This window comes from Trematomus bernacchii, unplaced genomic scaffold (genome assembly GCF_902827165.1).
Source record: "Trematomus bernacchii unplaced genomic scaffold, fTreBer1.1, whole genome shotgun sequence".
In the NCBI taxonomy this organism is placed as follows: domain Eukaryota; kingdom Metazoa; phylum Chordata; class Actinopteri; order Perciformes; family Nototheniidae; genus Trematomus; species Trematomus bernacchii.
Genome location: NW_022987644.1, coordinates 330731 through 354636, shown reverse-complemented (window position 1 = coordinate 354636; position 23906 = coordinate 330731). Strand labels below are relative to the sequence as shown.

General features: G+C 38.0%; 3 protein-coding genes across 7 annotated transcripts in view; all 3 read right to left on the bottom strand.

Moving 5' to 3' along the window:
- Positions 1-1772: 1772 nt before the first annotated feature.
- fgfbp1a (fibroblast growth factor binding protein 1a) lies at positions 1773-3171 on the bottom strand. The gene is made up of 2 exons (XM_034133831.1): positions 3124-3171; positions 1773-2516 (listed from the first exon to the last, which is right to left on the bottom strand). Exon 2 carries the CDS (start codon positions 2495-2497, stop codon positions 1877-1879), a length of 621 nt encoding a protein of 206 aa, XP_033989722.1. The 5' UTR covers positions 2498-2516; positions 3124-3171; the 3' UTR covers positions 1773-1876.
- Positions 3172-5085: 1914 nt separating this feature from the next.
- fgfbp2a (fibroblast growth factor binding protein 2a) lies at positions 5086-6055 on the bottom strand. The gene is made up of 2 exons (XM_034133840.1): positions 5409-6055; positions 5086-5174 (listed from the first exon to the last, which is right to left on the bottom strand). The coding sequence occupies exon 1, from the start codon at positions 6053-6055 to the stop codon at positions 5414-5416; it is 642 nt and encodes a 213-aa protein (XP_033989731.1). The 3' UTR covers positions 5086-5174; positions 5409-5413.
- Positions 6056-9903: 3848 nt separating this feature from the next.
- The window catches only part of prom1a (prominin 1a), a 92560-nt gene continuing 78557 nt past the window's right edge, over positions 9904-23906 (bottom strand). For 2 of the 5 annotated variants that reach the window (XM_034133816.1, XM_034133817.1), the window contains 12 exons: positions 22893-23039; positions 20666-20737; positions 20432-20524; positions 18158-18211; positions 17989-18069; positions 17845-17913; positions 17096-17185; positions 16512-16627; positions 15793-15816; positions 13067-13163; positions 12208-12240; positions 9904-11944 (listed from right to left, as the gene is read on the bottom strand). In XM_034133816.1, coding sequence (XP_033989707.1) covers positions 13094-13163; positions 15793-15816; positions 16512-16627; positions 17096-17185; positions 17845-17913; positions 17989-18069; positions 18158-18211; positions 20432-20524; positions 20666-20737; positions 22893-23039 — 816 coding nt within the window. In that variant the 3' untranslated portion in view covers positions 9904-11944; positions 12208-12240; positions 13067-13093. Of the gene's footprint in view, positions 11945-12207; positions 12241-13066; positions 13164-13501; positions 15817-16507; positions 16628-17095; positions 17186-17844; positions 17914-17988; positions 18070-18157; positions 18212-18719; positions 18738-20431; positions 20525-20665; positions 20738-22892; positions 23040-23906 lie in introns of those variants that run through there. The other 3 variants (XM_034133815.1, XM_034133818.1, XM_034133820.1) reach the window with 3 other exon arrangements.

Here is a 23906-nt window from a genome sequence, read left to right as displayed (position 1 = left end):
AAGGGATTGTATACATGGCCCAGAATGCAACCTGCTGAGAGTCTTTGGATTTTGATGGATTTCGGCTGTTAGTAGTGCATTATGATGGAGATGAAGCTAAAATCATCAAGAATAATGAGTCATTCCCCTTTCTCAAATCACAGCACGTCCCCGAGGCTGCTCTGTTCTGGTCTGTTGGAGCTGTGGGTGGAGACAGTATGTCTGCCTCTTCCCTAAAAATGTCTCTCTGTGATCTCTGAAGTGAACATTTGTACTGACACGTGTCCATGATTTAGCGAAATCCTGATCTGATATCACATTTTGTTCTTTTAACTTCAGGACTTTTTTTTCTTGTTTCTTGCCCTCATTTTCCCAACCAATGATAGAAATAAGACTTATATAAATGGGATACATTTCATTCTGAAGGCTAACTCAAATTAAGCTGTTAAGGGACAAGAGAGTATTGCTAATTCACGTTTTTCGAAGTAACCCTTAGGTCACTAATAAGTCTGATTAAAAAATAAGATTAAGTCACACATGAATAGCTGATACAAGTGAATCTTAACCCCTGAAAAAATGAATGAATGAATCTACTTTATCATTGTCAGATATAGAAAGTAACTAAGCACGTTATTCAAGGACTGTACTTAAGTAACATTTTGCGATACTGTACTCCACAATATTGATTTGATATCTTAACTCAGTTATATTTAAGAGCGAGAGTTTCTCTTATTATTATTTATTTTAATTCTGCAGATATAATACGTTAATGAAACTGAATCCATTGTTACAAATGAAATTACCAAGGCTTTAACGTAGCGTAGTTATTAACATTTGACTAATGCAGAAACATTTAAGTACTGCTGCTTACATATTATTGAATTGATAATGCTGATCCGGTTATATAATATAATGATGCTGACAGTAGCCACGCTGCATTATGAGTACTATTACTTTTGATACTCTAAATAGATTTGGTTGCTATTGCAATTTTAGGAAAGACATGTCACATTTATTGTATTTTTCTCAAATGTAAAATGCAGTGGAAATGTATAATGTTCCTGTTATAATTGCTAAAAATAATGTTTATTATCATTATCTAATCCAATAACCTGCTGCCCTTTGACCTTGATTTTGCAAGTTGAGCGTGTGTGAATTCAGAGGCTTGTCAGTGCCAAAGTATGCAGGCCACGGCTTTCTAAAAAATCTCACTCCCTCTGGTTAAATTACTGTGCAAATACCCAACATGCTCAAACTTCTAATCTCCCACAATACGTTCAGCAGGACTCTGCACACGCATTTGGAAAAAAGAGACAAGAGCTTAGATATTAAGGAGTTGAAATGAAATGGGTATGCTGGGAAACACATTTATTTGTATGTAATTAGATTAAAGATATCACCTAGAGATAATCTCATTGTTCATTCAACTATTTTCTAGATTATTTGATTAATAGTTTGGTCTTCAATTGTCAGAAAATGGTTTGTCTAAGACCAAAGATGTTCACTTTACTACGCTTTCATTGTTTTGTAATTTTGCACTAATTGTTGCAGCTGAAAAGGACAAGATGAGGCTCTCTTGACTAAGACTTGTTTTTGATTGAAGGATACAGTTGATGGAACATAAATTCCTTTAAAATGAAATGAAATACAAATCTGATGTTTAGAAACAAAACTTGCCATAGTAATCAGAACTGTAGATTTCGCCCAAATTGACCAGATCACAGAACAATCATTAGAGAATAGATAGAAAAGTGTTTATTGATGTGTAGAATCAACATTAACAACATGTGGAGAAATATGTCTATACAAGCAGCAATTATCTATAAAGAATGTTTAATAGAGACAGGTCTTAACGTGATTGCATATATAGCTGAATCTATTTGAGTTCTTCACTTTCTCAGCAATCAATATCCTGCACCATAGTGAAGAAGAATGTGCAGAAACTGGACCAGGAGTCGTTGCAGTGCTGCTCCGCCAGCTTCTTGTGACGAGGTTGACAGGATTTGACAGTTTTGGGTTCAGGCTGTCGATCTGATGGCTTGTCAGTTTTCCTCGGGGTGTTATGGATTCTGAAATGAGCCTCTCGGGGAGCTCGTTTGCACAAACCTGTCCTGATCAATGTACTACTGTCCTTGCACAGAGTCTTCTGCTTCTTCAGCGACCGGGCGATCTGCTTCCAGTAAAGTTTGACATTTGAAACGTACTCTGGACAGACGGTCGGATTGGCGACATATTCACAGCTGAAGCTCCGCCCCCCCTTCTTGCAGCTGACACCGAGGATGAAGACCTCCTCACCCGTTGCTGCCCAGGTGCACTCAGACTTGTCTTTGGTCACCATTTTTCCCTTGATGGGCTGTGCAGAGACAGATTTAGTTTGGCGGCTGACCTTCAACTTGTGTTGTCCTCGCTCTGTTTCTCTTCCCCGCCGTCCATGGGTTTTCTGGCAGCTGCTCAACATCAGCTGATGGGAAATACAAGCCAGGACCAGCAGGATGGCGACATTGGTGAGGAGAGCCATGAAAGCAGCACACAAAATCCTGCAAGAGGATAAATTAGGATTTAGATATGACCACAATCCCTTACTTTCCCTTTCTTAATAATAATCTTTATAATCCTCTATTAGACCCTTGTGTTACGCGGAAATAACTAGTTTTCCATCCAAAGTTTTGTTCTAGAATAGCATCTTTTTAGGCAATTTAAAAGACAATTTAAGACCAAATGCATTAGGAAAGACATAAAACAAACATGAAGACATAGCCTATAAGTCTCGAATGTGAATTGGATTTTAGATTACAAAATAAAATGGAAAAAAATAAGCTATTAAGAAATAAATACGAATTGGAATGAAAGGTATCAGTGCAAGAAATATATGAAACAAATGAACATGTGACATGAATTTAGTGATTGTTTAGAAAGTTAATACTACAAGTACAACTACTCTTAGTGCACCAACACACCGTTTATAGTGATTATAATGAGAAATGGATTTGTATTGTAGCATATAGAGCATTTGAACTCACCATAGGAGTGTTATAAGAACAAGCACGCACTATAAATCCTAATACTATACTAAATCCAAAGAGATTAGTAATCAGGGATCATTACAGAGTGAGCTCAGATAAAAACAGTGATGGCTAAACTTACCTGAAGTTTTCAGAGCAAACTTGGGTTTAAAGTTCCAACACCTGAGAGCTGAGAGTCGCTTTGCTTAATGTACCTTTAGCCACAGTACACTGCTGCAGAATCAGCCCTCCCCTTCACACACACAATGCATGATTGGACGGCTTGAGTTCATAGTCATATAATGAAAGGGTGGTCCTTTAGAGATATCCTGCTATTCTGATAAAGCTTGTAAGGACTGTGTTACCCCAAACCATTATCAAAGCTTCTTATGCAGATTTGTAAAATGTTGATTTAATCAAATAATGGAAATTGTTCTGGTAAAGTCACTTTAAAAGAAGCACCAAATCAGATCCTGCTTTGCAACCAAACTGTATTGAATCTGTGTCAGAGTAGACTACATGTCTACTGTTTAATGCACTTTGACACCTCATTTCTCTCTGTCTTCGTTCTTCATCGAGCACATTCAAGACTTAACACTTTTGGAGACACCTACCAGCGTTATGTGAGATTTCAAGACTTAAAATGTTCTGTTTTTGTAGATTGTGCTGCCTGCTTTAAGAAGTCCCAGCTGCTTTTACGATAACTTCACTTTTAAGGCAAGCAAATGCAAATGAACTCTGAGTCTTTTCAAACTGTAACTCCACCCTCTGTTAGAACAGTTTACTAAAGATGAATACTGGAAATATCTTGAAAGAGCCAGATGTTGCTGTAGGAGAAAATCACTGATTGAACTTAGTGATCAGTTTAACTGAAGCAACAGTGACATCTAATGGTCAAATGTGGTGTTGCAATGCGGTGATGAGGATGAAGATCCTTAACCCTCCTGTTGTCTTCGGGTTAAATTTGACCGATTTACTACTTTCATCAATCATAACTTTTTTGTTTTACATTCGATTGCATTAAGGCTTTATGATATCCTTCACAGTAGACATTTGAACATATTGCTGATCACCACTTTCATTGAATTTTGGATGATTTAGTCAACTTTGTAACACCCATGGTGTTCCCATCATGACCGCCATAAAGAAAAGGAATTAGTAACCATCCGGATCACACACACACACACACACACACACACACACACACACACACACACACACACACACACACACACACACACACACACACACACACACACACACACACACACACACACACACACACACACACACACACACACACACCTGGCACACGCGATACATGTTCAGTGTCTGTTCTTTGTATATTTACTGCAGTTTTTCATGTATACCAGTAGTCTGATACAATATTTACAGTTTGAAAGGGTGTTAAATGAAATTTGGTGATGATTAATGGTTTTTGTGTTAATGTAATAGCAGTTAAAACAGGACCGGTCAAATTTGACCGCGAACACCAAAGTAAGGGGGGAAAACGAAGACAATAGGGGGGTTAAGACATTATGATATTTGTATTTATATATATATATATATATATCACATACAGCTGTTTTCAATATTGACACTCTTTTGCTATCAAATCTCACACATTTTTCATCAAAATAAGCAAGAAAAAAAAAAGTTGATCAACACAGAATAATGGATCATAATATTTATTTATTTAATAAAGATATTTTCACATTCATTATATATTCCCTCAAATACAACAGTACATAAATCACTATCTTTTCAGACCTCTGCTCTTTCCCAACAATATAATATTAAGTGATGCACGTAGATTATACGTATAGGTAAACAGCTTAAAAACAAATGAGTGAAACCAGTAAGGCAAATGTGTTGTTGAGAATGTTTTTGCAGCAGGAGAAACCTTCTCACAAGTCAAACTTTACATTTCATACTTATCATATATAACCATAAACAACTTTGTTTTTTTTACCCAATTAAGACCGGTAGTAGAGTTTTTCCAAGCAGTGACATCTGTAAAATGATGCATTCAAGGTTCACAGAAATCCTGCTTCAGACAGTCACAGCAGTACCGTCTCTTCCTCTGGAGAGGGCGCTACAGTTCTTCCACAATTTCTACCAGACTGCTGCTCGGGTTTTCCCTCCAATGATGGCTGGTATAATCAGACAGTTGAAGTTATCTTCATTGTAAATCTGTGAATGTAACAGAGGGGAAAAATGCATATAAAATTGCAAATATTTGATTCTTTCAGTTGTACATTATTTGGATCAGTAGTGTGTTAAGCAAGAAAAAAAAGAAAAAATCATTCTGGAGGCAATTTTTGAATTGAAATACACAGGATTTTCATGAAAGTACTCTCTCTTTAGTCATAAAACAACATAATATAAGTTTGGGTTATTGAAGGGACCCGGACTACTGCTGCTTACCTTCCTCAGTTTTTCCGAACCAAGCCAATAAAGTAGGAGCAGATGCCTCGAAGCGACCTCCAGCAGTACTGCTGAGCCAGCCTCTTAGCGTTGCTCTCCACAGGTGGCGTCACAGGTTGTGAATTGGTACTCGCTGTGGGCTTTGCCTTGGGTTGCCTTGCAGAATCGGGTCTTGTTGGCCGAGGGCGAGGTTGAGGTCTGGCAGGCTGTGCGGCTGGTTTTGCCCTCGTTGGAGCCTCCGGTGATGTTCTGGAGAAGGAACCGGTTGAGAAGACCATTTGAGTCTCATCGCCTGCCTTCCTGCACATGTGGGGTTTGATCTGCCTCGGCCCCAGGCAGGCGTTGTGCAGCTTTCTGAGGCCCCACATCATCTGCACGAAGTAATGGCGAGGGTTCTTGTTGTAGCTGCCGCAGGTGTGAGGCCGTCCAATGTACTCGCACCAGTAGGAGCGCTGCCGGCTCTGGCACATCAGCCTCAGCCGTGTGTATTCCCCCTGACCCGTGATGGTCATGGTGCACTGGTCCTTGGCCTTGGTGTTGAATTGAATGGGATCGTTCCAGATGCTTTGTCTGTTCGCAGTCTGAGCCTCGGCTGACCAAAGGCAGCAGGCGAGCGGGAGCAGCAGAGCGCTGACCTGGGTCCACATGGTGTGAGACTGATGCTGAGTGTAAGAGGAGGAGAGATTGACTGCTCGAGCTGACAGTCCCGCCTGCTATTTATTGGCCGAGCAAAGAATTCATGTTGGGAAGAGGAAGAGGAGGAGGAGGAGGAGGCTCCATCAGCTGTCTGGAGGAGGCAGGGACCACAAACTGTTTACAGTATTCATCATGGTGATATGTCATAAAAACTACAACCTGTCCCACATAAAGAAGAACCAAATTATGTCAATTTCATCTTATAGAACATTTTCTTCTCTGCACACAGTATAGTTTTCAGAAAGTGTGCTCATGTAAACGAGCCTCCCAAAGCCTTCAAGTTCCTGCTTGTTTTTAAAAGGCAGTTCTAGCTCACAACCATGCTGGGTACCCTATCATTTCTTTCCCAAATATAAACACAATCAGACTGCACAACCACAAAGTAACGTGTGTGGAAGTCGCACATGGCAGACTAAATTCAGTGCGGAGCGTGGAAAGTCATTTAGTCAATTGAGAAATAACAAGAAATGTCTGTAAAAGAGTTTAGCGTGTTTGTGCGGTTGGGTAGGCTATGTATAAAGTTGCTTTTTCCCCTTTCCATAGAGAAAGGTCCCATTGTGAGACACGAGTGAAAACTAATTGTAGCGTATAGGCCTACCATGAGTAACCTTAATGTTTATGGATATACAGTACATCCAAACAACAACAATGACAACTTTTTCTTACTGTACAGTACATTCATTTACTTTTGTAAAAATAGCAAGTAGTTTAAGATTAAGATTTGATACTGTATTTATGTAAAATGCATGGTTTTTACAGCTTGGAAAGAGGGGGTAAACATTACAATGGTTCCTTCTGAAATGCACTAGTATAAGAGTGGCACAAAAATGTAAATACTCAATGAAAATGATCTCAAAATGATATGTATTTATTTGTCCCATAGTGAATTTCACGTTTTTTCCATCAGGAGTGTTATCACCATTATAGGATGAAGTTTTTCTTATTTTTTCTGATATAAAATTCTTAAGCTCCCATCTTTTTCTAAACACAGAATCAGCAGTGTTTCTCATTAAACTCTTCTCTAACCTACCCCCTGAGAGTTTTGTGTTCCCCTTAGATTGCAGCATATTCACCGCACACTTTGTCCTCTTATCTTATTGAGTTTAAAACAGCTTCTACTATCTATTCCTGTAAGGCGCTGTTTTGTGTGGCTGCTCTTAACATAGGACAATAAGCTATGAAATAACAATACAAATATTAATAAAACAATAACAATCCTGAGAGTAGACGGTTTTGTGCATTTGAATATGCGAGTACTTTTCTCCAGAGCCCATTATAGTGCACATTATTGTAGGAGCCATTGGATCTCCTGCTCTTAGTGCAACGCTCTACCAGTAACGCTAAATATAGATTTGTACATATAGTGATGTACAACTTGTACAGAATCTCAGAAACAAACATTGCATATACCACAATGTACATCTTGTTCTGAATTGCAAAAACAACCATTCTACCGTAATGTACAACTTGTGTAAACTGGGAAATAACCATTTTAAAAACAGTGACTGATGTGCAAGTAAACACATACAAAATAGAATTTTGTCTGAACCGCTGCTTCTGTTTTTGAATGTTTTTTTTGTTTGTTCTCATGTATGTTTTATACAAGCCTACTTAGAAGTAGGAATGAGTCTGCATGTGGTTTTTCTGGTGGTGTTTATCCACACGCTGGTTGGTGCAGAAGGAAACCTCAGAACGAAGCCTATGGAAGAAGATAATCATCTCCTATTGAAAATAGCTGACCAGTATTGCAACCAGTGGGCTCTGGCCAGAAGTGGCAGCACCACAGAAGAATGTGCAGGATTGTGTTAAAGTTTTAAAATACACTATGAGCAGGATGTCTCATTTTTCCAGTGCTGCAATGTGACTAAGAAGTACATTTACTCAGGTCTTTAATTAGGTGTTTAGTAAATCCTGCTACTTTAAAACTGTCAAATAGTGTACTTTATACATCATTACATTTGATTGATTACTTTTATTTACTTTTCATTTTAATAAATCATTAACAAAAATAACAATTACATTAGGATACATTTTTTTAAGAACTTTTTTTGCATACACATTTTAAGTCGAGTCCTACTTGTGATCAACTTCTCCCACCACTTTCTCTGACTTTTCATGTTATTGTTTTGTCATTAACAACTACTATACAGTCCCTTTAAAGGGGACCTATCATGCAAAATGCACTTTTGTACGTCTTTTATACATGAATATGTGTCCCCGGTGTTCCAGGGAACTCACCAAGTGTCAGAAAACACAACCCTCTCTATTTTCCTCCATACCCAAATCTCTAAAAAAGGGGCTCCAACGGACCTGATAAAAACTGATCCAGATTTGAACACTGTCCTGACGTCAGGACGGTGGCGCTACGGCTATTGGGCCAACTCCACCAATCAGGAGGAGACAGCCACGGCCATTGCCGTTCGAAAGCGCTGGAGACGCTGTAGTACATATGCCAGGCCTGTAGGTGGTGCTGTTCTGCCCTTATCTGCCCCTACAAACACAGAGCTAAAAAATGTCAAATTGAGCAAAATGAGGCATGGCTAAAATGCATGATCTGTTTGGTATTTTGCAAAAAAAAAGTATAAATATGCCTTATATAGGTATGGTCCTACACTATATTATTCAAATATAGCATGATAGGTCCACTTTAAATAGCGTATCACTATTGTAATTCATGTAGCCTTAAATATTTACAGTTTGCCATTCTTGCTTGTATTCAAGTGTGCTATGTTTGGTATTGTTGTGAAGGCACTAAATGAAATAAAAACTGTAAAACAAAACAATGATAGATTGAATTTCAAAGTTTATTCACAATTTATACACTCTCTTCGTCCCCCCCCACATAAGAAGCTCCTCTTCAGTTGCTCCATCAGTGCCTAACTTTAGAGCATCACTGTTCAAACCTTTCTTTGATGTATCTGAAGGTTCAGATACACGATACCGAGTTTTAGCACTTAAAGTAAAATCACACCATTGATCTCCCAAGACGGGTCACATACAGACGCTAGCGGACAAGAATGATGGCCTGTCAAAGTGAGCACACTGGTACTTCAAAAATGTCCATCTTAATAAAGAAACAAGTAAAAACTGTCATCTAAAGACATGCTTTAGATTTTGACTGATGATCTTAGTAAGATTTTCACATTCAGACTACAGTATGCGGCATACTGCTTATGAATATTTAACGTAACAGTCGTGTATAAGCAGTAGTTTATAAGTAACTGTATGTAGAACAAGAGAGCTAGCTAGATTTCTAGCTGTAGATACTGGGGGTGTTTCTCAATGTCGAGTACGCTTGCTTGGTAGCACATGTCTTCCGAGTCACTTGCTTCAGAAGCGAGGCAAGAATACTTCCTGGCATTCGGAAAACGAAGAGTGGAACAGGCGAGCAAGTGTGCAGGTGTGCGTCATATGAGAGGCCCCGCCTTACATTTTCCGCCACAGATTTGGGGAAATTGGTCCGTGCGCAAAGCATTGTGGGGATTTTAAGACCGCAGAGTCTACACATGTGCCACTATTTCAAGGATGCTACGTCATCGAGTCCCGCCGAAGGACTGTTCCAATGTCCAGGATGCTTGGAATTCTACCGAGGCTGGCGTCCTTCGTTGCGGGACATTTCGAGGCTGCACATGTGTATCCTCCGCGGTCTTAAAATCCCCACAATGCTTTGCGCACGGACCAATTTCCAAAATCTTTGGCGGAAAATTTAAAGCGGGGCCTCTCATATGACGCACACCTGCACACCTGTTAGCCTGTTCCGACCATTCTTCGTTTTCCGAGGCTAGGAAGGATTCTTGCCTCGCTTCTGAAGGACCTGACTCGGAAGACATGTCCTACCAAGGAAGCGTCCTCGACATTGAGAAACACCCACTAGCTACCTAATGTTAAGTACTTTTGTGATGTCACAACTTTTATCCCAAATTATGAAACGTATTCCTTTGATAATTCAAACTAATGAATATTACGAATATTACCAAAATACAGTTTAAATATTAAATTGTTCTAATTTATTTCATGTTTTTCACAGTTTTTCTTTACTTGAATAAACTTTAAATCATAATTTGTATATTTTAAACTCTTACATTTGGTACTCTTAAGTAATGACTGTAGGTCGCTATTGTTTGGTTAGCGTATTAGCTAGACCTGTACAATTCAAGCTTTCCATGTTAAGATGGACATTTATTTTTCTACAGTGTGCTTCGACACCATCCACCGTGTAAACCGGAAAGCATTCTTCTGGTTTTCTGATATTTGAATTGTCCCATGAATGGATTGTCTAAATCTAATGTGTAAACATTGCGGCGAGGATGGGACGACTGGACTGGCTTGTCTAATGCGTTTTATCGATAAGAGTTCAGCATATTTCTCAACCAACATCATCAAGTTATACAAAAATAAGAAATAGCTCTTGAATACATTCACTTGTGCAGTATACTGTGAATGTATCCATAGCTACTGTGGGGTTTAAAAAGCACAAACAGAATATGCACATCATTTACTAAAGACTGAGACCTATGGTAAGAAAAATAATTTGGCTTGAGAAAGTATTTCTCCACTTTAAACATATCATCACTATGAAAGCAAGAAACATCTCAGTAAAAGTGTCATGTTAGTGAACTCAACATGATAGCTTGTTAATCAATTCATCAGCTAGGGAACAATCTATAAGCCTGACACTTTGTCATAATGTGTAATATATATATAAACTAACTTTATGAATTAAAGGGAAAATCCACCTCAATGCTTACACTGTTGGTTAAATTATATTTAATGTTGCATTTTACTGATTTAGTTTGCGTATCAATGGTACTCATTTGACTAATGCCCAAACCAGGATTTCTTAAATGGAAGTATGCTTTTCAGCTGTCTAAAAATGTGGTACCAAATGGTCCCAAGCTAAACCTGAGGGGTTTTAAGGTGTCAACAACTATTTAAATGAATGCATCTGAGCATGGAAATCCCTCTTTGGTCAAACTTCTGATATTAATATTGACATTTTCAGTGTAAGAGCATCCATGGGTTCATTTTCCCTTTAAGAAAGGACCATATCTGTAAAAACAAAAACTGCATGAAACAAACTTCTGAAAGGCAACCAGTCTTTTGCAAATCCCCGCAACCAGCAGTGGTGTCTGGATGTTTTGTAATATTGTAAACATTTTGTTTTAAAGTCATGCTAAAGTCTTTCATATTAATCACAATATATATCCACCTGGGACCAACTTGTCTCTATTTTAACCGCCTTATTTCTATCATTCAGTTCTCACTCATGAAACACTCTGAAAACGATGTGCCATTCTCAACTAAACACATTGGATTTCACGTTAATTTGCACCTTACATTAGAGATACAACGACAGACTGTTCCCCTTTTTAGAATAAGCATCTTGAATGTGATAGATCCATCCTAAGAGCAGGAGAAAAAGTTCCTCTAGCAGCTCGCCATGACCTTCAGATGACCTTTCAGTCCCTGTCTTCTTAAGCACAGACAAGTACATTACGATAACAGGCATCACCGTTATTGTCCTCTCGCTGAATGTATTCTTCAGCTCAGTTTTACGTCTGAACAAATGTAAACGCAGACGCAGCAGTCCATGGAAAAAAAAAAATGCAGAACAAGCCTGGCTCAGATTGATTAAGGAGAAGTTTGATGTCCTGCAGGCAGTTTCTTTGAAGGGGAGCAGGCTTCTGTACCGAAGGCTGTGATCTGCTTGATTGAGGAGGTTGAGTTGATCACTAAATATAACACAAAAAAACACCCAAAGGGCTTTGTGTGTTCTTTTGTTGTAAGGAAACCAGCTTCTATTGAACTTCTTCTGGTCCGAGGCCTCGTGAAACAAACAGCTTGAACAAAGAAGGAACAAAAGAAAGGTTTTGATTAGTAAACTCAAAATATACCAAATATATCCAGGCATTGCTTCACTTTTGTACCAAACGTTTTACTGCTTTGCGTAACTCTTCATGTCAGTAAATTAAAAACTTATCATGAGGTAATATCGCTTGTTCTCAATAAAACACCTCGTCCCAGAATTGTTCATGACTTTGGCAAGATTTAACACCTTTTATGTATTTCTATTTCGAAAATGTAATTAGTCAAACATACTTACTATGGTGTGTGTTAGTTCCAGTTTGTGACGGCACTAGAAAAAAAAATATTTCCAAATAATTAATGGTTCGGATCAGGGGAGCACAGGTTCAAACCCCACTGCAGTCAGCATGTCGTTGTGTCCCTGGGCAAGACACTTCACCCCAAATTGCTCCACAGTATTGAGTATGTAAGTCGCTTTGGATAAAAGCGTCTAACAAGTAACATGTAATGTAATGTAATTAGCATAACATATTCTTTTCTTTTGAATGAACCAGGAGATGAATGTAGATTTGACTGTTTTGTGAAATAACAGACGTACGAGTGCAGTCAGATTAGTCTTTCCTGAAGCTCCACAGAGGAATTTCAATAACTGTGTGGTGCTTTTTGCAACTGAAGAAATGTAACCTTTATTATATTAGTCTTATACAACCTGCTGTCCTCCGGGGATAATGCATTTCCTTGCAGATATTAAAATGTATTTATGAGTAACCTTGACATTATGCTATTTCACGTTCAGTAAAATAATAAAGCAGTTTTTAGAAGAAAACATACAGTATTTTCAACCAGCATCAAACAAGGCATGGACATTAATGGTTCATTAGTGATTCTAAATTTGGCAACCCTCACCATGATGGTTTTCCTGCAAAGTCACTGTTAGCAGAACAGCACTAAAACAAGCTGTAAAGAAGTGTTAAAGAGTTTGGTTAGAAGAAGTACTAAAAATAACTAAGATTAAAAACAGGAGAGGGAAAGATTACGTGTTCATGACAGACGAACAGCGGGACGAGATGATGGCTGTGCAAAAGAAAGACTAACGATTGGAAGGAAGGAATTAAATTAAAAAGTGTAAACAGAGGTCTCACGCAGGTTTTCTGTACCTTTCAGGAGCCAGAGCCGGCTCTCTGTCACCAGTCGATGTGCCTCGGAGGAGCCGAGGCCCGCGGGAACCTGTTCATAGTGTCATAGGTAGGGATGCTACACACACACACACACACACACACACACACACCACACACACACACACACACACACACACACACACACACACACACACACACACACACACACACACACACACACACACACACACACACACACACACACACACACACACACACACACACACACACACACACACACACACACACACACACACACACACACACACACACACACACACACACACACACACACACACACACACACACACACACACACACACACACACGCACACACACACACACACACACACACACACACACACACACACACACACACACACACACACACACACACACACACACACACACACACACACACACACACACACACACACACACACACAGGGCAAAACATTAACAGCCACATAAAAAAACGTAACAACCACTGCCTGCTTCTCTTCTTTCATGAGAACGAGTGGTTGACGAGGCAGAGAGCAAAACAGCTTATGAACATCACGATGGATGAACTGTATCCTCACTTTAGGGGCAGTGAGTAGGGAGTTGTCTTAAAGTATAAAATGAAGTTTACATTAGTGGGGTTTGTTGATCAATAGGGTTTACGAAAGGATCATTTAACCAGGTTCTAACATGTCTGGCTTCCAAAATGTTATTCACTCACTCCGGTTGTGTGAATGTGACCACTTTGCTTGTGTCTCTTTACAGGTTAATATAAAATATTAAGGAATAAAAATGAATGGAGGCTGAAGTAAGTGTCAGTGTTTCAGTAGCAGCCGTTTTAACCTTAGGTCAAATGAGGTTGTGGATACATGCGGTATTTGTGGACAGTGATTCGTAATTGTCATTCCAACATCTTGTACTCATTTTCAGATTTTATATCTTTGAAATGTTTTACAAGTAAAGAACATAAAAATTGCCCAAAAACATTTTCTCTTTGGGTTTTGCCTTCCAGCTTTTGGAATGAAACTCGAGTTCAATGAGTTTAAAAGATTACGCTGAAGCGAAGATGTTTGGTCCAGCTGTTTTGCTCTCTCCCTATACAGTAGCTTCTGTTACAGTCGTCTCCTCGTCCGAATGCAACTTGAAAATACACAACATGCAGTTAGACCTTTTGTTAATAAAGGAGGAAATCAAAGGAGCAGCGTTTGTAGCATCACACCAAAGCTTGACATGCTTGCCTCTCTCTGAACAAAATGATCAGGTGTACATTCGGTGGGTTTTGGCTCACTCTGAATGAGAAGAAACAGGAAGGCTTTTCATTCCACATGAACATACAGAGCATGCAGTAGGTTAGTAGATTCCCCCGAAAACCACACAGCAGAACATAGCGAAAGAAGATAATGAGAAGTAATGGTAGCAAAAATATGACCATGAAGACTCAGTAAAGAATTTACAACAGCAGATCCCTCTATTCTCATTGCTTTGCATTAAATACGGACATGGTTAGCTTAGCTTAGCATAAAGACTGGCACCGGGAGTACATATCTCGGCTGTCTTAAAAGATAACAAGATATGATTCCCAATGTTTTGTTTTGTTAATTCATCTCTGTTACTCTAACTGTATTTGCTAAATGTCAATATGCTAACATGCTCACAATGATAATGTTAACATGCTGATGTTTTAACGTGTTTACTATTTTCCCATCTTAGTTTAGTGTGTTAGCCAATATGTGTTGAGTATTTTGCTAGTTTAAAAGTCAAAAGACCATTAAAGTCATTACAATTCACCCTAATGTGTGCATTTCATGGATGACATTTCACTAAAAACCAGAAAATTGAACCGCATTGTTGCTATAGTTGAACAAATCCACTTAAGAGAGGAAAGTAAATATGCATATTTCTGAAATTGTCTAAATATTCTTCTAAAATTCCTCACAAAATCTATTTAATTCTGTTTTAAAGTACTTTTTAAAATTAAAATACTCTTAACGTCTTACATATATTATGTTTTTCTAATAAAAGCTACCATTACTTGTCACCTTTGTTGTTATTGTCAATTAGCTGACCACCGTGTGTGTGTGTGTGTGTGTGTACTGTACGTGTGTGTGCAATGAATCAACTCCCTAAAAGGCATGCACTTGTCCGTCATAATGCTTGTGAAGAAGCCCACGTCCCCAGGCATGCCTCCACCTCCCATAGCATGCAGTAACAGGATTATTTTAAGGGTTACCTTGTCATCATAGGATTTGGGATACCTTGTGACCTCTCACTATGATAACCATTATTACCAATTTCCATACTGAAAACAAAATGTCGTATACAAAAAAGGGATGAAAAATGTAATGTAAGAGACATGCCGATCAAAGCTTTGTAGTAAAATGCTTATTTTCCATGTCATCAAACTTTTCAAGAATGTTAATATTTTTTGGAGTATAAACCATAGCGTTTTATTTACACTATAACTTACAAAAACAGGTGGACTTGTAAGGTAATGATTTCAAGAGCCTTTCATTAAAAGGTAAGGGGCACTTCTCAAAGGTAGCACACGACAAGAAGCCACACCATCCACCCATAAGAGCAATTTCAAGCTTAAAAACGTAAAACCAGCACCAAGAATTTAGTAAACAAGTCTATTTACAAGATCCGGAGAAAAGCACAGAGTGAGAGAAGTTGAAAAGGAGAGGGAGGTGGTTTAAAAGTCTTACGTTTTCATGGGCATTGTCTCAATGCTATAAAGATACACAAAAAACAACAGCATAAACATTTGATTGAAATGTTGAGCGATGGAAATGCACCACAGACATGTGACCCGGCACAGATCACATGACAACTGATGGAGACATTGCGTCATGTTTGTGTGAAGCTGTGATTAAATGAGAGAACAGAAGGTGCACGAAGAAGAAATGTAAAATGACAAATGTGTCAATGTTTCTTTGTAAAGTGCCAAGTGCTTGACAGAGAGGGATGAAACAATAAAAAAAATATATGGAAAATGGAAATCGTAGAAATGGTTATCACAAAGTAAAATGCCAAGTCCCAGAAACAGAGGAACTACAAACGGGAGAAAAGGCAGAAGGAAATAAATCAACAGAAAAACACATTATAGAAGTCACTGAATCCTAAACTCAAAAGTGTGAAGAAGTGGAGATTTAAAAAACGTAAATCAATTTAAGTTTAAATTATATTCAAAAGTACGTCTATTATACACCTACAAACTTAAAAGTGAAATTCCTCTTTCTGCAGCTTAGCTAGATATAACTTGCAGAAGGCGGGTAGAACATAAGAAGCTGGAGAGAAAGAACCATCCACAGCATATTCAATAATATCAATTGTAAACACTGTCTTAACGAGATTCATCTTTTGCAGTTTAAACTATAAAATAAATGTATGCATCTGTAAAGAAGTAACACATATGACTACTCACTCGTCGTAAACGTCCTCTGTGTCCATCCTGCGGTAGAACTTTGCTAGTTTCACAGCGAGGATGATGCTGGGCAGCAGGAAGAGAGCGCTGCAGCCCAGGCCCATCCAGAAGGTGTTCTGTGGAGAAAAAAAACAAACCAATAGTCCAGTATTTTAATTGTGATAAACTATAAATCAAGGAAGTCATTTCCACAGCAAAATTGCCCAATTTATCCCTAGTTATAAGAATAGGATTAGCTTCTTTCTTTGTCGTTTGTGATGATGTAAATTCAATATCTTTCGGTTTCAGAAGGTTGTTTTGACAAAATAGTCATATTTATTGATGGCCTACATGTTAGATGAAGTTTCAGACCATTGTGTATAAAGAAAATCTCTCCAGAAGGATGCATGATCAATTATATTGTTAGCTTCAAACAAACAAACTGTTGTCAAATACAGATGTAAATTCGAATTCACACTTTTGCCAACTCATGTCTTGCATATTTTTGATCTACCTGATACAAAAAAAAGTTATGGTGCACCACCCTGACCTCTTTAAACATTCCCAATCGTATCTAAAAGGTTATTTCTCCCTGATTTTATTACCATGGAGTCGACCACAAAACTGCAAGTAATGATCTCCGCCGTGTCCAGCATGTTGCTGAAAGGCTTGCACGGTGCGACCTCTAAGGCCAGCTGCAGGGAGAGAGATATAATCAGTAAACATCAACACAAGATTCAGGAACACATCAGACTCTTATGTTTAATTCTGTTTGCGGCTTAAAAAGATGAAATCCTCTCTTGGTACCATTCTTAAGTACTTACGGAAAGTCTAGCTTCACATTGCACAATGGGTCCGAGTAGGTCCTTGTACTTTAAGTGTTCTCACAAAACTACAAAAACATTGTGATTGAAATAAAAATGTCCTATTGACAGCTCTAAGGAAATAGCTTCAGGCTTCAAACGTGTCTTTCCTCTTGTTTTTTTACTTTGTTGTGAATTCCTTTAGCTAGCTACGGCCAAAACCAATGAGCCACAAAGCAAATTCCTCCAATTTATAGAGGTTGTAATTGTTATATTGGCCTTCTCTGAATTGACTCATGTACCATGCAAAGTGCATTACTCTCTTTGTACTAACAGTGTTTGGTTTTGACTAAGTCATATAATAATGTAATTCTTCAAGTATACACCTAAGATATGTTTATTTTGTATACTTAAATATGTTTTTGATGAACCTATAGTGGGTTTCTACCTCACCTGCACATGTATTTGATTTTTCTTAGATTTAATTTTACTCTTTATGACCTTTTTATGTTTTAAAAATGTGCAAATAAAGCTAACAAATAAACACTTACTGAAGTTTTGACCCACTCTATGTATTGATTGAAGTAGCCAACAATGGTGGCTGTGTATTTTCCCGTTTCCTGTAATAGATTAAGACAAAATGTGAGGTGCAGATCAACAGAACATATGAACAAAGTAAGGTATCCATGCGTTACCTGATTGATTAATTGTGTTGCATTCTGGGAGATGAGGTACTGGGCCGCTTCAATCGCCTCAAGAACTGCTAAAACTTTGTTCTGCAGGGAAGAAATTACAGATTTAATCAGTTTTGACTTTAATCTAAGCCTATAATTCTAATTTATACTGAAGAGCTTGTTGGCTTACTGGCAGGTCTGAAGCTGTTCTCTCCAGGAACCTCATACTCTGGTTCAATGCACTCTTTAAAAAGAAAATGAAACGTACAATTTAACACCAGAAACCTGAAAAGTCAGGGGAAACACTTGGGGGCCGTTTACACCAGAGACACAAAGGGAGACCAGGTAATAACAACACTTGATGAACAATATTCTGCTTTTATAACAAGCATGCTGAAGATTTGTGCTCCAAAATGTAATATCCACAAGAAAGAAATTATGAATATTTTCTTGATTTTCACAAAAATGATGGAGAGAACAGAGCTTTTATACCAAATGAATAACTGGATTAAACCAGCATTTCTTTCTTGAAGTGGATATCATTGAATATTTTGGTACAAAACCATGATTAACACCATTGAATAGGATACGTTTATGTAAATACAAACACGAGCACACACAATATCCTACAATACCACCCAGAATGAGATTTATCAGATTACTATATGTCATCTGTGAGATACAATATCTCTAAATGATCCATATAATGAATGGGGACACTAAATACATGGTATGGACACATTTCAGCTTACCCTCGCTCTAACATATTTCTTGAAGTGGAAAGTGGAAAAAGAAAAACATAAGAATCTGTTGTAAAAGTCGTGTTGAAGCGCGTCACTGTTTGAATGTCCAGTAGCTGTAAAACCCTGGTGTTATTCAATATTATAGTATTGACAGGGAAAATAAAACATTATATTTAATGTGTTTTTCACAACATGGGATGATTGAACGTGGCCTGAGGGTCAAAACACTCCACGTTTGATGATATGAATATGTTTGTCTAATATGTAATCATTCCCTTGAATTAGCATTAGCCCATGGATAACACATCAATGACTGTGGCCGTTTCTCAATGTCGAGTATACCTGCTGCAGAGCCACTATTTCAAGTATACTACGTCATCGAGTGTCGCCGAATGCTGGGCATTTAACATGCATTTAAACAGTCCTTCGGCGCCACTCGATGACGTAGTATACTTGAAATAGTGGCTCTGCAGCAGGTCTACTCGACATTGAGAAACGGCCTCTGACTGCATTCTGATGTAGAGTTTCTTTATGACTACTTTAATGAATTTTTGGGGCACCTTTTGGCAGTGAAACAAGCTGTGAACACATCACTTTGTAAAATGTTTAGCTGCTAATTTACACACATTCAACATTAGCGATAATTTAGAGTTGTGTTTCTGGCCACCTGATGAATGTATATAAGTCCAAATTCTCTCTCTTGTTGCTCTGTTTTTGGTCCCCACCATCTCGCCCTACTATCATAATACTGTTGCTGTTAAGCCTGGACTGTTACATTACGTACATGCAATACTGTTTTTCTACCTTTTTATTCTATGAATTTTGTCCTACACACGCACATCTTTATTTGATATATGTATACAGAGCTATAATTACAATTATAATAAGGCTTTGCTGTATTGTAAAGTTACAGGCCCTAAAACCAAAGCAATGAGCTCAAAGACACTAAAATGCTCCCTCCAAGCAATTCTCTGACTTTGTCGCTATGATTGTCATTTTTATATAAACAATAGTCATTTGATCTAGTTTTTATATATTTATATTATTATCAATATTATTTAAATTCTATTTTTGATTTCAAATCTGTTGGGCAGGAATTGGCAGGAGTTGGCAATTCATAAAACGTATTCTACTTTACTATTCTATATATCAAATCATGTGTCATACAGTACATTTCAGTGACAGTTTACCCTAAAAGGTCAAATCCAGTTTTGCATTCTTTAGTTCTGTTTTTTTGTCATATTTTTCTTCAACCTGCTTCATATTTTTCCTTCTTTTCCCAGTGTGTCCCCGAGCAACCCTCCAAGCTAAGAATCTGTAAGAATGTACAGCATTTACTTGCCCTTACAGCAATAGTAGAATAAGAGCTGCACATTTTTTACAAGAAAAAGCATCCCTCAGTCGCACACAACATGCCCCGCGGCATTGCATTGCTCTCTGGTCTTTTAAGGCCACTGTGGTTAAGAAATGTGGTCCATTCCTCTTCAACACTGACTGCCAAGCTCGACAACATTCTAACGAGAAACATTCGTATTGAATAATAAACACTTCTATGTTAGCTGCAAATAGTATTACCCTGATATCGTGCCAGTTCATTGTTTCCCTCGTCGTAAAACAACATATTTAAGCCACATATTTAGATGGAAAATACAATAAAAGCTGCTGTTTTTACAACGTTTTTAGCGGTTTCAGTAGCTTGAAAAATAATAATGAGGCATTACCATGGCCTGCTCCATGGGGATGATCTGTTGAGCGTGGATCTGCCGCAGAGTGCCGATGTGACCTTTCAGAGAGCTCTGCAGACCGCCTCTGGGCTGAAACACACACACACACAGGCGGAGAAACAAGTTAATCTAATGATGTATCTGTAAAGAAACATGTAGATGTGTGTATGTTAGCCTTACAAGTGTCAGCTAAATGTAATGTAACGTAAAAAAGTACCACGGTGTTCTTACCATGAGGTCTGTCTGCGCCTCCAGCTCTCTGGCATATGTGAGCAGGTCCATCACTGTAACTCCTTTGTTGACCTGAAGGTACGCGGGTATAAAGAGAGAAATAAATAATCTTCTTTCAGTGGTAATTTTGGAGGGCAAAACACTTAGAGACTATCATCCATTATTAGCTGCATACTGCTATAAAACAAATTTAAAAAATGACTTAATTTTGTTGCTTTTACATTTCAAAAATCCCACTGCTCCTTGGAATGACTGTTAACTTGAGACATAATTAGCCTGAGCTGCTGTAGTAAAAACACACATCAATAGGGCAACGTTGCATTTTAAAACCACTTCACTGCTCCAGTATTTCCTTTGGAAGCAAATGCTTAAGCACTAAACACTTATTCAACTCGGAGGCAATCCATTCATGTGCTCAGGAGGTACAAATAACTAGAAGGAATGAAAACATAGTAGTGGCTAAATAATAAATAAAAAGCCAACATGGTGCTATCACTTTAGGTAACCTCTTTAAACCTCCTGTAAAGTTCCTTTAACACAAAAAGTCACTTACATTATGCACAAGATCAAATCCGTGTGTTCAGCAGCAGAGAAATGTTGTCTCTATGTACCAGTTTTTGATTAAAACCATAATATTTTTTAAAAGAAAGGAACTATTGATCATCTGAATAATACACAATCTCTTTTTTTAACCTCCCAACACTCAATTGTAATTAATTTGCCAAAAAGTAAAAGATTATTTAGATTAAATGTTCTATAGATATTGCAGGAAATGGCCAAGACAAGGGGTTTGGAACCTTGCATAATTGTAAGGGTCCTCTCTGTAATATATTTCTACTAGGGTTTCTCTCATAATACACTATTATTATCTAAGTTTAAGAACCTCAAACCTCTCCTCCTGACTGTTGAGAGTGAGTTGTGAATCAGGACAGGTGGTGCACTTGAATGGAGTCCTTCAACCTCTTCTCTTTGCTCTCAGAAGAGTGAACCTGACAGGTAGTGTCGAAGAAGACGGGAGTGCCGAGTCCCGGCTTGTTCCTACGCTCTCTTTGCCTTGGCAGGAATACTTTTGGATAATCAGGCTTCAGTGATGCTCAACAGAACCCAGTGTACTGTGTCAGGTCGCAGCTCCTATTGGGTAAAGCATGGCTGCCTGCTGTATGTTAACTGACAGCCAGGGAGGGGGGGGGGGGTTTAACAGACCCTTAGGAACCATGCTATTTCTGGTAACAGTCCTTTAAAGTACATATACCATTATAGTATATGTATAGAACAATCTGTTATCAATATTTACCCTGGTCTTTCATTGAACTGGTATGTATAAAGAGATATCACTAATGAATTGACGTCAGAGCCTATAGTGGTAGAATGGAAGTAGATTTACTCTTAGTACTTACAATTTGAGGTACTTTTACTTTACTTGAATATCTCCATTTAATGCTTCTTTATACTTTTACTCCACTGCATATCACAGGGACAATGTTTTTTTTATATTTCACTTAAACTTGCTAATTACACATAAAGGCATCAGTGAAAAAATATTCCTGGGTATATATATATCTTTGAATAATAACTACTACTTTTCACAATGTGGTATTGCTTCTTTTACTAAAGTAACGTTTCAGAATATTTCTTACCTTTTATATTTGACTTTTACTTTGTAATTTCCATACAGATCATATATAGTTATTATGTGAATGTATTTTTCTGTTTTCAGTTAATTTGTTCTGTATTTGAATTTGAATCATGCACAGTTTAAGTGTGATCTGTCTGGGCTTATACTTATTACGTTTTTGGATTAGATAAATCTTTAGAGAAATTGTGGTGCAGCAGTTCGATTACAAAGTAGCAAAAAGTTCATAATAAAGAATCCAAAATGTAAGCATGGTAATTGTAAGCAGTTAATGGTTATTAGGGGTGCGCAAACAAATCCAAGAATCGATTCACATTTTTCAGTCTTGCCGCAACGCTGTTTTCCATTTTTCCTACGGCGTGAGCTCCGTAATGTCCCGCTAACATGGCACTTAGACTTTATGCAGCATCAAGGGAAACACACCAGGAAATCCTCTTCACTCTGTCCGCTCTTCATGCCTCACAGGGCGGACTCCTGAGCTTTTTTGAATCGCGAATAGTTTTGAATCAAATCGTGACCCCAAGAAATCGAATTGTATCGTGAGATTTCCTGAATCGTGCACCCCTAATGGTTATGTTATGCATTATGTGTCACCTCTTCCAGGTAGTCTGCATAGTTGATTTCTGACAGCCCTGCGTCAGAGAAATCCACGAGGTTCTGCTTCCCCTCGGCCTCCAACATGATTATCCCCCTCAGGTCGATCTTAACGCTCTCCAGCTGACTCACCACATCCTTAGTGAACTGTGAACAAAAAGGAACCGTTTTAACAAGGAATGCATGTAAAACACTACGGCTTGATTATGTTATTTTACATTTTGGATTCTCAAATAGTCTTAACCCAACATCTCACATCTCTCACCAAGGTTTCTATGTACGTTACAGTTTTAGTCTTTGAACAGGGTGAATATATACAAATTGTTAACATAATGATAGGCTTACAAAAATGCTAAGCAAACGTTAGTACTAGGGTGACAAACAATTTTAAAGATGTGGTTTGGATAGTATTTCACATAGCATACCAGAATTACGTTTCTTGAGGTTGTTTGTGTGGACAAATCATTCTTGTAACTCTTAATTGCAGTCCTTATTAATGCATAAAGCACTTTTGTTGACTTGTTGAAAGTTGCTACATGAATGAACAAATTGGAATGCATTTCTTACATTTCTTACCCAACCAAGTTATTAAACCAAGAGAGGACATCTATTCCTGGGCAGACATGAAACAACATTTCTACAATGACTTTATGTGTCAATAAGGGTTTATTGTATTGTCGTTTATGAAAGCCATAACCATAAAGAGATCCATGGTGAAAAATATGATTTTCCAAAAGGCTTGAAAAGTAATATGTAATTTCAAGCTTTTTTATGGCACTTTGAAGAGAACACAACAAAAATGTTGGCAATGGAGATGTTTGTTTCCTAAAATGTTTCTCTTAACTTTACCCTTAAATGCCGAAACAGGAGTTTACCCCAGGGCTGACAATGGTTTTGGATTGTACTGAGTTATTTTCTTTTCTTTAAAAGATGGAATTAATTTAAATGTTTTATCAGTTAATCCATTTAATTGGCAGATTAAGCTACACAAAGGGTAGTAAAGTCAGAACAACC